This window comes from Triticum urartu, chromosome 1, assembly GCF_003073215.2.
Source record: "Triticum urartu cultivar G1812 chromosome 1, Tu2.1, whole genome shotgun sequence".
NCBI classification, from domain to species: domain Eukaryota; kingdom Viridiplantae; phylum Streptophyta; class Magnoliopsida; order Poales; family Poaceae; genus Triticum; species Triticum urartu.
Window position 1 is genome coordinate 546745895 of NC_053022.1, and position 14300 is coordinate 546760194.

The 14300-nt window shown below is 45.9% G+C and overlaps 3 protein-coding genes across 4 annotated transcripts in view; 1 reads left to right on the forward strand and 2 right to left on the reverse strand.

The window, feature by feature from the left end:
• The window catches only part of LOC125528685 (transcription factor IIIB 60 kDa subunit-like), a 32705-nt gene extending 31930 nt beyond the window's left edge, over positions 1-775 (reverse strand). For both annotated transcript variants that reach the window (XM_048693131.1, XM_048693128.1), the window contains exon 1: positions 588-775. The gene's annotated coding sequence lies outside the window, so the exon portion shown is untranslated. The remainder of the gene's footprint in view (positions 1-587) is intronic.
• Positions 776-5537: 4762 nt separating this feature from the next.
• Positions 5538-9660, forward strand: LOC125528701 (protein NINJA homolog 1). Its single transcript, XM_048693139.1, has 3 exons — positions 5538-5761; positions 7352-8510; positions 9097-9660. Exons 2-3 carry the CDS (start codon positions 7448-7450, stop codon positions 9462-9464), a joined length of 1431 nt encoding a protein of 476 aa, XP_048549096.1. The 5' UTR covers positions 5538-5761; positions 7352-7447; the 3' UTR covers positions 9465-9660.
• Positions 9661-9874: 214 nt separating this feature from the next.
• Positions 9875-13354, reverse strand: LOC125528712 (exosome complex component RRP41 homolog). The gene is made up of 10 exons (XM_048693147.1): positions 13151-13354; positions 12962-13069; positions 12006-12047; positions 11862-11929; positions 11291-11369; positions 11163-11199; positions 10762-10878; positions 10585-10670; positions 10353-10442; positions 9875-10206 (listed from the first exon to the last, which is right to left on the reverse strand). Exons 1-10 carry the CDS (start codon positions 13205-13207, stop codon positions 10162-10164), a joined length of 729 nt encoding a protein of 242 aa, XP_048549104.1. The 5' UTR covers positions 13208-13354; the 3' UTR covers positions 9875-10161.
• Positions 13355-14300: the final 946 nt, after the last annotated feature.

Consider the following 14300-nt stretch of genomic DNA (forward strand, 5'->3'; position numbering starts at 1 on the left):
ATGTGTAGTGTCAAGAAAATTTCGTAGTTTAAATAGTCGATGCTCTTACTACCCCACTACACAACTGGGGCCTAGGAACTCGTACCCTCATTTTCTTATTAGACCGGATCGACAGGCATACAAAGCATCCAATGCAGTAGCCCAAAACAGCATTCAGCATAATTAATATTTTTCATTCCTAGAACCATCCTATGCTCCATGTACAGAAGTACTCGTGGCAAATACAGGGTACAGGCTGAGATTTGCATCCTCGAGAACAAAAGAAGTATTCCGGAAACTGCGGATTGACTGGAAACAGTCCTAGCTTCAGATTCCCGGTCTTCATGATATATATAACGAATATCCCCGCAAAAAAAACGAATATGGGATGCAAATTTGACAAAAGGGTGAGATAAATTAAATGATAAATTAGGCCAGTTCCATCTCCGACTCGAAATGACCGATCAACATTTTGCCAAGTGAAGCAAGACATTATGTGCGGAGTTCAAAATCCGCCCGTCCGTAAACCGCCGCGACCGATCTACACCGAGCAACCTCCTAGGGTCTAGGGTTTATCATCGCGTGGGGATTTCGGGTCACATACATACCTTTCTTCCGCGAGGGGCACGGGCCTGAGCGGCAGCGGAGTATGGAAGAACCAGGAAGGACGGACGACTCGGAGAGAGCGGGCGCGGTGGGTGGGTGGACACGGGATGCGCGGGCGGCGGCGCGATCGACGGGTGCGGCGGCGGCGGCGGCGGCGCGATCCTCGAGTCCGGGTTCGAAGCCGTCCACGTGTTACCAAGATCCCGGCCGGATACCGCTTCGTGTTACCAAGATCTCGAGGCTTCCACGTGGGCCGCGTTGTTTGTCTTGCCCGCAGGGCCGCAGCGAGACGAAAGAACCGCTCGCCTCTAGCACCTTCATACATGGGTCGGCCCAGCGTGTGAGGCTCGCTGACTCGCTACCGCACGTTCTGTTCTGCTGGTTTTTATATTTCTGAAATGAAAAATAAATTAGTTGAATTTTACAAACGTTCATCGCATGCTTCAAAAATGTTTATGCAGTGTAAAAAAAGGTTTGTGCAACTTCTTAAAATATTGATAGCATTCAAAAAATAAATTGTGACATTTAAAGATGTTCGCATTCCAAAATTATGATAATGAATTTTTTAAGTATATTTATATAATTTAAAGAAAGTTCAGATAATTTATAAAAAATCTTTAGTACTATTAAAAATATGTTAATGTATTTCAAAAAATCCTGACATTTAAAAAGATGGTAATACAATGTAAAAAATGTGTGCATTATTCAGGAAAAATATTTCATACTACCACTCAAAAATATGTCCATGCATTTCAAAAATATGCTCGTGATCTTTAAAAAATATGTTCTCATAACTTAAAAAATGTTCTGTACCATTCAAAAAAAATGTTTGACGTTTATATGAAATTTTTAATATTTATTTGAGAAAACATTCAAACTTGTATTTTGAAGAAAAAAAATCTACATGTATCAGAAAAATTCAAAATGTTACGCATGTGTACTAAACATGTACAACGTGTATTGAAAAAGTCAATATGTCTTTGGAAATAAAAGAAAAAAGAAAAAATATGGAAAAAATGAAAACCGATAAAAAAACACATATAAGCAAAGAAGAAAAAACCACACAAAAAGGTGTTGGACCGGCCTATTAGCGTATCATTATTGGCGAGATGAGTGTACGTCTCACAGTAAGTGAGATAGCAGTCCCCTAAAAAAGTGAGATAGCAGTCGTGTTTTGTGTATGCCTCCTGAATTGTAATGTTTGAGTTGTGCTTTCGGGCATACACACTAGGAGGCCTCTCACGCTTCAGCTTCCCAAGTCGTCCATTTCTTGACAAGGACGTCGTTGGCCGTTGGATGGGCATTGAACTTTCGTTAAGCATGACGATAGCCATAACCTCGGCTAGCTGCCCTAATGGACTACTATTGTTGTGGCATTTTTGGAGCTTCTCGTTTAATTAGGTCGGTATGCCCCGTTTTGGGTGATTTAGCACCCACATTGTAACTACAACAGGTTTAAACAACAATCAAATTAGTCATTGAAACTGTTCATGTTGAAAATGAACTGAACAGCTCATACTTAAACATCACATTGCATAATTGAACAATACACTGTGTATAACTGAATTAAACACATTATATGTTAGCTACAACAATCTTAACATCAATCAAATATAGGCATTGAAACTGTATTTGGTGAAATTGAATTAAACAGTTCATACTTAAATAACACATTGCATAATTGAACATTACAGTTATGTTAACTACACACAACCAAATATAGCAATTGAAACTGGTGTTGGTGAAATTGAACTGAACAGTTCATACTTAAACATAATGACGTCACATTATGCATAACTGAAATAAACATGGCATACTTAAACATCGAATGGCAAAAGCTACTGCAACAAAAGGGGCCAGTTGGCTGGAAAAAGTAGGGAATTAGCTAAAGCGACCTACTCCACGCCATCTCAGATGATCATGGGATCTTTCCTCCATTGTAAGAGCCACAAGTAAACACATCATGAGTTCCGTCCTTGTTGTTTCACATGAGTTCCTTCCACTTGGAAGAGCACGCATCATGGGTGCCCTCCATGTTATCGCAGATGGGATCCTCCCCCCTGGAAAAGAAATTATAGTGGGTCCCCTCCTCCTCCTCGTCGTGTTCGATGAGATTTGACTTGGCAGTTGAGGATCCCAAGCCATGTCCTTTAGAAATCCCAAGCACGCGACATAGGAGATTAGCAGCGGAGCCATCGAGGAGATCGACGACAGTTGAGAATGGGGCGTTGGGGGTGGGCCATGTCATTTGTGCCATAACCCACTTTTAAGCCATCATTGTCAACGAGTTCTATATCGTACCCATCAACCATAAGATATGCAAATACGTAAGCCCGCTGATTTGAAGCCTTTTGCGGGCAACGCGCGGTGCCACGGCGGTGAGGTGCTCCTCTAGGATCATAATGTTCGAACACATGGTAGCCACCTCCTCCTCGTCCGACAGTGAGGCCACGATATACCTCTTTTTGGCCCTACACTCCTCGAGCTCCCTGAGATATGTAGTCGGGCTTAAGTGGTGATGCTTTGGAGTAGGTGACGTGGGTTTGTGGGCAAAAGGGTGTTTTGCAGGCACCATCTAATTAAGCAACCCAGGTCAGCAAGGGGATGTAGATCGGTGGGTTACACTCTATCGAGGAGGCACGGGCAGACCGTTTGCATCTCAACTAGGAAGGTGTTGGGACCCCAAGTGCTAGGGTTTGTAGTAAGCAACAATTTTCTATCAAAGTGAATAACCTTCAGTTTTAATGGATCAGTTCGAATGTGCCCGCTGACATTTATGAGTCATATTTGTCTAGTCCGGTTGTAGATGCTCTAACTTGCTTAGTTTGATGAGTTAAACAAATCAATCTGATTCTAAAAAAATAAAAATAAAAAATCCTTGTTGTCATTCCTTCCGTTTGGAAACTGGTGATTCCTCCTAGGATTCATGTTTTTATATGGATTTTGTTTAATAACAAGTTGATGACTAGGGACAATCTCAAGAAGAGAAACATCAAAAGCGAAGACTGTGTATACAGTTCTCATAGTGAATCCATTCCATATATTTTTTGATTGCATAGTGGCCTGACACATTTGGGCTGAAGCTAATGGTTTTTTTAATAGGCCAATGTGTGGGAATGAGCCTATTGCCTCTGTGTGGGTGTCTCGTCGTAAGCTAAATGATCTTAATACTGTTAGTGCTACTATTCTTTGGGCCCACTGGACACACATGAATAGCATCATCTTTAACAGTGCTACTTGGGTCTTTCTGTATCAGATTTGGTCACTAATGTTAAGACCGGTAAGGAAATGGAGTTTGATCTTCAAGGAGCAGACATCGGCTCAGCTAGAAGATTTCTATCCACGGGTACTACAAATATACAGATCCCTTTCCATATTGAGTAGGGGTGAAGCTATCTTTTGACCTGTCAAAAGGGGTCCCAACCCATGGGGATAGGGTAATACATCTAAGAAATTATTTCATCGAACGTGTTCCCCCTTGATTGGTTGCCCAACTGCCTATTAAACTTAAAGGAAGAGAAGGGCGAAGCACATATTAGTGTTTTGCCAATGGCACGAAGCGAATCTTGCAAGCCAGCCTAGCCCTACGCAAGATCAGATAGCCCTCAAGAGGTTTTTCTCCATACATGAAATCCTTCACTCGCAGGGAATTCAAATAGATGTGTTGAAGATCATCAAAGAAAGGAAAAGGATTGAATTTGACCCCCCCCCCCATTTCTTTAAACCAAGAGCTACTCCTCCCTTCTCTTTTCTTTTATGTAATTTCAATACGATTTCGTTCCTGTTCATATTTTCAATTTAGAACCCTAGAAAGTGAATAGAAAAAAAGAAAAATACCGCTATGATACGCCTTCCTTTACCTATTTTCTAGATTGTTTGATGTTCAATGGAGGGAAACTTGCCATTCCTTCTTTTCTTTGAAATTGTATGTTTTTTAATCTGAACTAATTGTATCCTTTTTGTTCCCATCGAGCTTTCTTGCCCAGTGACTAAGGATTTTCACACTAGTTGTGTCTATAAAAAAATTTCTCATAAAACACTAATAGAAGCGTTAGAGGGATTCACTTTCGAGAAGAATCGAAAAGCAAGTTTCCTATACTACCTTCTTTCCCACCTCTGGTTCTATCTTTTAAGAGGTTGTGCATCCATCAGGAATCAAACCTACTTTGTGACCCATTTTGCCTTTCTACATTGGTGGACGCTTTCACCATTCAGCCATGGATGCTTTAGTGAGTGAACTAGGTTTTTATTTGAGAGCGAATTAGGTTTTTAGTGGTATCACTTCTCGAGCTTCTGTTTCTTTCATGAAGGGAGTTGATCAAGATGAAGATTGTTTGAAGGCAGAAGAACATGAGCGTCATGGCAAAACCCGTACCAGCCCCTGCATCTGAGGCGACGTGCTTCTCTTCGCCTCCGGTTGCTTGACCTGCTTATCTTTTTTGCACTTTCTAAGTGCATTCTCTGTGATTGAGTAATGTTTGGCCGGGGTCCCCCTGATCACAGGACATGGATGTAGCTTGGTTTTTCTTTCTCTTAAACTTTTAGCTGCCTGTAAGATGTTATATAAAATGGAGCCAGGAGCTCTCCCTTGTTTTTGTTTAATAAATAAAAAGGATAACAAATCCAGTGGGTAGCCGCCTGGATCGAAAAGGAAAATAAAAAATGCACCACTCGGACGACTTTCGCCTGAACAAACTCCACGCACGACGACACCCAAATTAAATTCGCGGCCGGCACGCGCACAGAAACCACGTGCGGATAGTAAACAAAAGAGGAGGAGCAAACAAACAAATCCGGCAGGCGGGCCCACGCCGCACCGTCGACCTGCCGAACCGCGGAACCGCCCACGCAACCGCGTCCGTCCCGCCCGGTCGCTGAGCGCCGGGCCCCACCTGCCAGACCCGGAGCAAACGACGCGAGCTCCCTCCCTCCCTCCCTCCATCGCGTAGCTTCCTCCCCTCTCCCTCCCTCCTCCCTCCTCTCCACGCGCCCGAACTAACCAACTAGAGCGAGCTCCCCCCGCCCCGCCCTCCCCGCCGCCGGCGACCGGAGGCCCCCCCGCGCGCGCGCCCGCCCCGCCGTCGCCTCCCCGGCCCCCGGCTCCACCCCGTGGCCCGTCGCCGGCGAGCCGCCGGCCGCGAGGAAGGACGCAGGCGCGGCGCTCTGCGCACCACTGGTTCGGGGCTCCTGATCCCCGGGTACCGAGCTCGAATTCGCCCTATAGTGAGTCGTATTACAATTCACTGGCCGTCGTTTTACAACAGGATTTGGATCTGCGCGGACGGGAGTTTTAGCGAGGGAGGGAGGGCGCAGATTTAGGAATTCGCGTGATTGATTAGTTGACGGTCAGGGGGAGAGAAGCTGGACGATTACCGGAATGGTATCGAGGTCGCCCGCCCCTGTAGCTAGATCCCGTCGCCTGGGGAGAGGAGGGGCGGTCGGATCGCTCCGCTGCCTTGGCCCTGGAGAACCGCCTCCTCCTGGGGCTGCGAGAGGAGGGCAGCTGGGCTGCTTGATTCGAGTCAAATAAGCACGGGGCTGATTCTGAATTCCTAATAGCCACAGTACTGTAGACAGACATGAATTTGGGTTATGGTTCTGATGTTTTTCGTGCAACCGATTAGAACATTCCATATCCCCCCTGTACGATTTATGTGCCCTCGAGCAGCCCAAAATGGTCCGTCCGAAACGTAGTCGTTTAGGGGCTGTTTGGTTTTCGCCTGTGTACGCCCTGCCAATCTTGGCAAGCCAAATAATTGGCGTAAGAATTGGCCGCCCCAGACTTGCCAATGATTTGGTGTGAAACTGAACTGGAGGAGTTGAGGTGGGCTGGGCGCACCAAAAAATTGGTGCCCATCCAAACAGAATGCCAAGCCTAGTCAACGACCAAAATTTTGGATCGGCAGTTGAGGGCTGCAATCCAAACAGCCCCTTAGCTACGCCGCACTGATGTGGTGACATGGATACAAGGACATGGGATATAGCAATTTCTAGAAAGCCATAGGGCGATACGGGGAGTATATATGAATAATTAATGAAGTGCCCTGTAATAAAAACAGAATAATTGGATGCGCGAGAGATCAAAATACTGCCCCATTTGTTGCTTCCATGCCTCTTTTTTCAAGTCTTTAATGACGGAATGATCATCAATTTCCTCAATCTTCATGGTACTTTTAAGTTGTAGAATGAGCCCGTAGAGGATACTTCTGATTGACAATACCAGCCCGGTATGTTGCTTCCATGCCTGAAGATGGGCTGCACATGCCACGCCACTCCCTAACCAGCACAACAGCAACATCAGTAGGTCAGCAGCAGCAAACAGGAGCATTATACAGCAAATCATAGTGGTGACTCTGGAGGGCAGCGAGGTGAATCCAGGCGGCGACGGCGGAGGCACTCTCGTGCGGTCGCCCAGTTGCTCTTGACCCAATCTTCTGCCCTGGTCAATTGAGCGAATAGAGCAAGTGAGAGAGAGCTGGCTGTTAGGTTTAGGAGTGGGCATCTACTGGGCTTACCGTGTCCCCGACATGTCGGCGGCATGCCGATGGCCGTATCGTCTTCCCGTGTCACTCTGGGGATACACGTATTTGGCGTATCGGCTGCGTATTGTAACAGGAACGCCAGACCTGGCCGTATTGGTGCTTCATAGTTGTTTAGCATCTATTCTTATGATGGATTGTTATATTTTTGTACTTCTACATACACTTCTTTATTGTCATGGACAGACATGATGGCATACCCTTACTATAATATTGTTACGTTGCAGAGATGACTGCTTAAATGGGATAATTATAACACAAGGCAGTCTGGTGGTATATACTGAAGAATCAGGTTTTAACCATACGATCACCAGAAACTAGAAATGGAGGATGGCCTTGAGCTTAGTTTAGGCCTCTCTTTGGGTGGTGGGTCTTCTGGGAAGTCTAAGGCAAGAGATGCTTCTCTAGAGCCTAAAGCAGAACCTCAAGTGGAAGAGAGCAGTAGCAAAGGCGTCTCGCAACCTCCCGATGCTCCTTTTGCGCATTACTATCAAGCAACTGCTGAGAACCAGGAACACAGTAGCAAGCAGAGGCATAGCCCTGCTACCCCGCCATTTGGAAACTTCTGGGGACAACACGGTGGCTCCTCTGCTCCAGTGGCAGATGGATCAAGTGAACTAATAGCCCACCAATCTCAGCTTCCCCAGTATCAGGAGGGGCGGACTCCAAATAATATTGGAAATAATTCGGAGGAAAACATGCCAGTCTCAAGTAAACGAAAGCTGCTTTCTGAAGAGACAAGTTTTCAGAAGAAGCATCATTCTGCTGCTGACCAGCCTGATGCATTCAGTAAGAGCTCTGAGGGAGGTGTGAAAAATGCACCGATTTCAATTAGCACGGATGATGGTTCAACAGGTGAAAATGAGGATGTTGCAGACTCGGAAGCAGAAGGCTCAAACTCTTGGTTGGTTGCACAGCGTGAAGACAGTGCCAAGGGCTCTGTGGTAAACAGAGGATCCGATATAAAGAGATCCAGTGATGATGCTACAGGTGGATTTCAAGGAAAAAGGCAACCGAGCTTTTCAGGAAGTGAATCTAGCTCTGGAAAGTTGCCGCATGGAAATCCCTTACAAGCATCGAATGTAGTGACTGCACAATATCAAGGCCAGACTCAGGTTTCAGCACCCCTGGGCATAACTAATGCACCCAATTTTCCTCCAATGTATACAGTGCAATTGAGGCCACCCGTAAACAATGGACCAGCGGTCCAGACGATGGGTGGTGCCTCCCAGGTTTCTTTTGGTTACCCAACAGGTCAGCTACCAATACTTGAAACGAGCTCTTCATGGGCATTTGGTACTCCGCCTCAGGCTATTTCTTCCTTTGCTGCAAAGCAAGCCGAACGAGCAGGAGCCAAACAAGCTGATGATGGAAAGAAACCTCAAGGTTAGTTCACCTCGTAATACTCTCTACATATGTGCAAATAAATAGAGGAAAAGCTCATGTTGCTACGGTGCTCAAATATATGTCGTAAAATGACTCCTATATGTGTCTACCTCTCTAAATGACATCTGGATTTGTTAGGTTATGTAAGAACACTGAGTTGAAATACTTGGTCTGGATATTTCAGTGAAGAGTTTTAGTCTGCTGTCCAGTCCCAAATGTCCTTTTATTAGTTTCTCCTTCGGTTTGGTGTGACAGAAGCAATCTGGAGGTGTGTAGTTAGCTCATCTAATTTAGAACCACTTTAATTACTACTCCCTCCGATCCAAAATAAGTGTTGCAGTTTTTTGAACTAAGGTTATTTCAACCTTAGTTCAACGCTGTGACACTTATTATGGATCAGAGGGAGTATCTGTGAGCAGCACTGCCACTTCTTGATATGGAAGTGCTTTCCTGTAATCTAGTAAGGTAAAATGAGCATAGTTGAAAAGTAATTCCTCATTAAGCTTCTTATATGCACAGCTATACCTTTTGTTCGTTTAAAATTTGGAAGTTAATCGTTTCCCTTTCTCTTCTTTATGAACTGCAGAGGCTGGCGCGTCCTCCTCTGCTCTTTTGGAGGATGGTAAGGTCGTTGAGAAGGTATTGCCTCTCATGGGCTCGGGCTCTGGTATAAGGCCGGGCATCGCCCCGAATGTCAAATTCGGAGGGTCCGGATCATACCCTGATCTTCCCTGGGTATCCACAACCGGGTCTGGACCAAATGGCAGGACCATATCGGGCGTAACATACAACTTCGGCAGAAACGAAGTGAAGATCGTGTGTGCTTGCCATGGCACACACATGACGCCTGAGGAGTTCACGCGACACGCTAGCGTGGACGCAACAGGCCAGGAGAACAATGCTACCATGTCGGCGTTTCCTGTCGGGAATCAAGCGGCCTCAGCCCAAAACTAATTCAGCGGCATGCGTGCCGGTTTCATAGTGTGCTTGCTGTTCCCTTTGTGTCCATATCATCAGTTCAGTATATTGTTGCTCTGTTGATTCAAACCCTATTGATATACATTATGTAGACATGTGTCATGTTGTAACTTTGGCTCCATTGTTGTGAACGAAACTGATGTATTTATTATAGCTCCTTTTGTGTCTTCAAGGCAGAATAATATTTGACTACAGCCAGCAAAATGGTGTGATGGAGCTGTGTTGCCATTTGGTGATGATGCAGGCAGAATGATAGCTGCATACATATGCTTTCTTCTATAAGAGTTTTTCAGTCGAACAAATATTTCATCATCCATCATACAGGAGGTAGAAATGCTTTCACAACATGTCAACCTGGGGATGTATGTACCATATACTCCGTCTGCTATTTTGAAGTTAAATTTGCACCGTGTTAAAACATTTTCAAAAGTACAACATGGATACCAAGTTCAACATCAAAGTTTCACATAATCAAGATGTCATCTCCTGTGCGCTACAGCATTTACGTTAGGAGGGAAAATGATGGTCCGGCTATCTTTGACAGGTTCAGTGCCATTTTTTTCTCTCAATGCTAGCTCTGCTAGGCAGATAAGCCATCAATCAGCGTTACACAACAGACCCGCCTTCAAGTGCTACAGGCTCTCGTTTAATGGCATCCGCCTGCTAGGTTTAACTAGCCTCGCTGACACTCCAGCTGCTTCGTGTTCTCCAATAGCACCTGTTTCAGCATCACAGCACATCCAACCAGCATTCAGGTTCCATTACAATGGGAAATAAGGTTTCAGTGTATCCAATGGTAGGACGACAAGTTTGGAGAAGATGTAATTGAGTAAGGGCGGCTGAGAATAAGGAACGGTTCTTAACCTCTCGGATGTAGGTCGCGATCGCTTTGCACCCTTCAGTTGCAAGGTCCATCACAGTCTCAAATGTGTCCATTGGTAGTTTCGCGTCCATCTGAAAATCACCTTTTGAGCATTAGTGTTGCTGTGAATGAATCAGAAATGTGTCGCATCAGAAAATTTGTGCTGCAGATGAGACGTGGGCTAGGGAAGGCCCTGAAATTTGGAGCAATCAAAGTTTATGATCGTTTTGTAACCTGCAGAAGAGTCACTTTGTCCATCTTTGCAAGAATGCCAACGGTTACATCCGCGCCTCCAGCGCTGTCTTCTATATAATTCAGATCTGAAACAACATATTGAATGGTTGAGGCCTCTTTGTATGAGATGATTCTTAGCTTTGTCATAGATGTGAGAACAGAAAATAGGCCCCATACCAAGCAAAGGAGTAGAACACAGATACCCAGCACTGCAAGAAGTGACTATGTCTCGCATTGGAATCCCAGCATCTGCAAGTGCTAGTGTTGCAGCATTGATGCATGCGGACCTGGTTCCTGTTAGACACGCAGTCATGATCAAGATAGCAACTGGAGTCATTTTAAGTACCATTCATGCTACAATCGTTTCAAAATAGTCAAAAATAATAGTAAGTCACAGCAGGACTGGGTAATGGAAACAAGAAAATGCATGTGTACTAAGTAAAATATTTAAACGGCCTCTGGACAAAAAAAAAAGCCTTGTGTTGTGTGCCTTTGGTTTGGCAAAAGAAATAAAGTTGGTTCTATTTATGCATGCTGATCAGAGATAGATATGAAACATTCAAATATAGTGCACTTACCACCATCAGCTTGAAGAACTTGGACAAATATGTCAATCTGCAAACCAAACACAGTAAGAATTCAGAGTGGGTCCTGTTTACAATTCAGGATAGAGGTTTCTTGCGGTGCAACTGATGAGATGACTCACCTGTGAGTGTGGCATTATATGTGTTAATATGCTTGCCTCCATTGTTTGCCGAATAACAAGAGAAATTTCTGTTGATCGCCTGTCACAAAGTTGTAGATTCACCTTATTACTACATAGTTGTGCAGGAAGTAAGATAGCAAGTAGACTATAACTGATGAGTCATGTTATTCCCTTTGCATGCTGTGTGTTCAGTTGTTCACCACAAAACACTGGCACGAATCAACTAAGCTACACATTAGCACTGTCTGTTTTATTTCACATGAGGAAATTCTTGAACTTCTACTTTAACTGCATTGCAATATTTGATTATGTTACAGGCCTAAAAAGCTCTTGACATGAAACCACCCTTAGCTCTGAGTACCTTTCCCCTTTAAGAACAAATCAGACATAACTAAAAGTTAACACTATCCCCGATCTAGACAACAATAATGATATCAAATATTTGAAAAAAAAATAACATGGAGAATAAGCCTGGAATAACGGTATGAAAACTTGTCATGACAAAAGTGTGTACTGATAATAAATGAATCCACCATAGTCAACGGTTCTTCCTCCCAAAGCTGGAACATACCTGTCACCTTTTGGCTTTCTCCTTCGATCCCCAGTGCTAAATTCTGCCATTCTATACTCACAACGCACCTGCAGACACATTTCTCATGAGGGCATCCTAACAAGAAAACCTTTAATCTTGATGCGCTTGGACTAATAAACTTACCAAAGCCTCTTTACCGTTTTGTTGCTGACTCCTGTTTTGGATCTGAATGAGTAAAACAAGCAAACATAACATTAGTCTTAAGCTGAGATTTGTTAGCCGTTCATATTGAGGAATACTAACTGGTATGAAAAGGCAATATCATAGCTGCACAAGGAAGAGCCGCCATAGGTCCTGTGAGAAAATACCCCATGTTCTACTGGCACTCAAGCAGATGACTTCTCTGGTGAGCCCAGTCTCAACCCTTGATGCTACCTGCTGGTCGCCAATGGCTCCAACGGCAGGGGCTTGACTCATCTGGTGCTTTACTGGAAATGTGGTGTGGATTGTCCTTTGCATGTAATAGTTAGATCATGGCTGTGTGTTGGACAGAAACTTGGAGATGGTTGAACCTTTTAAGTTCGTTTCAGTAGTTTGCTTTTACTGCTTTCTGAACTTGGGCGTGGATGCCTTGCACTGAACCTGCTATGCGGGCTTCTAAAAATGTTCTACTGCCACCATTGACCCTACCAGTTTCCTAGAACATGTTATTTGCAGTACCCAAAACACCAGAAGGATGTCATTCTGCAGTAGCATCCGCAACATGACAAGACTGCTGTGCCGTTTCAGTGCTCCATGTCATAGAAAGCTCACAATGGATCCGTTCATAGACAAAGATGCCCCAAACCAACATATATCCAAAAACTAACTAGAAACTTCACAGTAACCGTTCATAGACATTCCATCAAACATTTCGAGTGCTCTTTGAAAAATATCATCCTGAATCCAGAACCTAACAACAAACAAACCTGACGTCAATCCCCGCAAGCATTCCGCCATACATGGCATGTGCAATTCGAAAACCCCGCCCCTATTCAGCTCAGCACCGATAATTAACTACACATCTCACGCCAACCCCTAACAGACAATGCATCGAACAGTTGGCGTGCACGAACTATATGCGAGAAATATTGGACTACCTCTCGAGGTCCGTAGACGGCGGCGATGACCCTGGTGTTGCCCATCTCGAAGAGCGCCGAGCCGTCGGCCCTGGAGACGACGCCGACCTCGCCCTTGAGCTGCCGCATCTGCGAGGCACCGGCCGCGAAGAAGCAGAGTCAGCCGAGCCTGAAGCAGAGGAAGGCGGACAGGGAGGAGAGAGGCGTGACCTCGTTGGGGCGGCGGCCGTCGACGCGGAAGCCGGTGAGAGGGTTGACGTACTCCATCGCCGGACTGTTTCGCCCTCTCCACTCCTGCTTCGAGCTCCGTGCAGGCTGCGGCGGCGAGGACGAGGGAGAGGGCTTTGGTGCCCTCAAGCCCTCAAACCCTCACTAGCATTTTAAAGATCCAAAATGATTTTTTTTACATTTTTATGGATTAAAAAACAGGGGTAAAAATTAGAGCCCTCAAACCTAACCCTTATAACGGAATATTTCTCATGAACTACGTTGTCGTTGCACGCGGGAGGTCGACGGGCCGGCCGCCGGCAACAGGGGCGACTAGCAGCGGCGGTCGCGGGCGTGGGCGCGGGAGTTGGGAGGATTTTTCCCTCCCGCGTGAGTATAACCGCCAAATGAGGGTTGGGGTAGAGTTTGCTCCCCAACCCTTACTTTTGAGGATTGGAAAAGGATTTGAGGGTTGGATCTTTAAATTTTTTTTGAGGGTTTAAGAGTTAAGAGGTTCTAGTTTACGACTTTTTTTTGATGAAAACTGTAAAAAAGCAGTTATTTTTAGGGGTTTGAGGGTTTGAGGGCTCTACTAGTAATGCTCTAAGAGCATCTCCAGGAGAGCCCTTAAACCCTCCAAACCCTTATAATTTTTACAGTTTGCGAGCAAAAAATCACGTAGACTAAAACCCCTTAACCCTTAAATTCTCAATTTTTTTTAAGGGTCCATCCTCAAACTCTCTTTCAACCCTGAAAAGTAAAGGTTGGGGAGCAAAATTTACTTCAACCCTCATTTGGCGGTTATCCTCGCGCGGGAGGGGGAAAATCCTCCCAACTCCCGCGCCCACGCCCGCGTCCGCCGCTGCTAGTCGCCCCCGCCACCGCCGGCCGTCTAGTCGACCTCCCGCGCGCCCGCGCCCGCCCCGCCCCCAGCCACCGGCCTCTCCTCCACCTCCTCCCGGCCACGGCCGCGCTCGCCCCGCCCCCGGTCGTCGCCATCCGTCCCGCCGCCCCGCCGGCTTCTACTCCCGCGCGCGCGCCCGCCCGCCGCCTCCGCCTCCCGCCTCCCGGCCTCTCCTCCTCCCGCGCCCCTCCGCCTCCGCGCCCTCCGCCTCGACCCGCCGCCACCGCCCTCTGGCCCGTGCCCACTCCC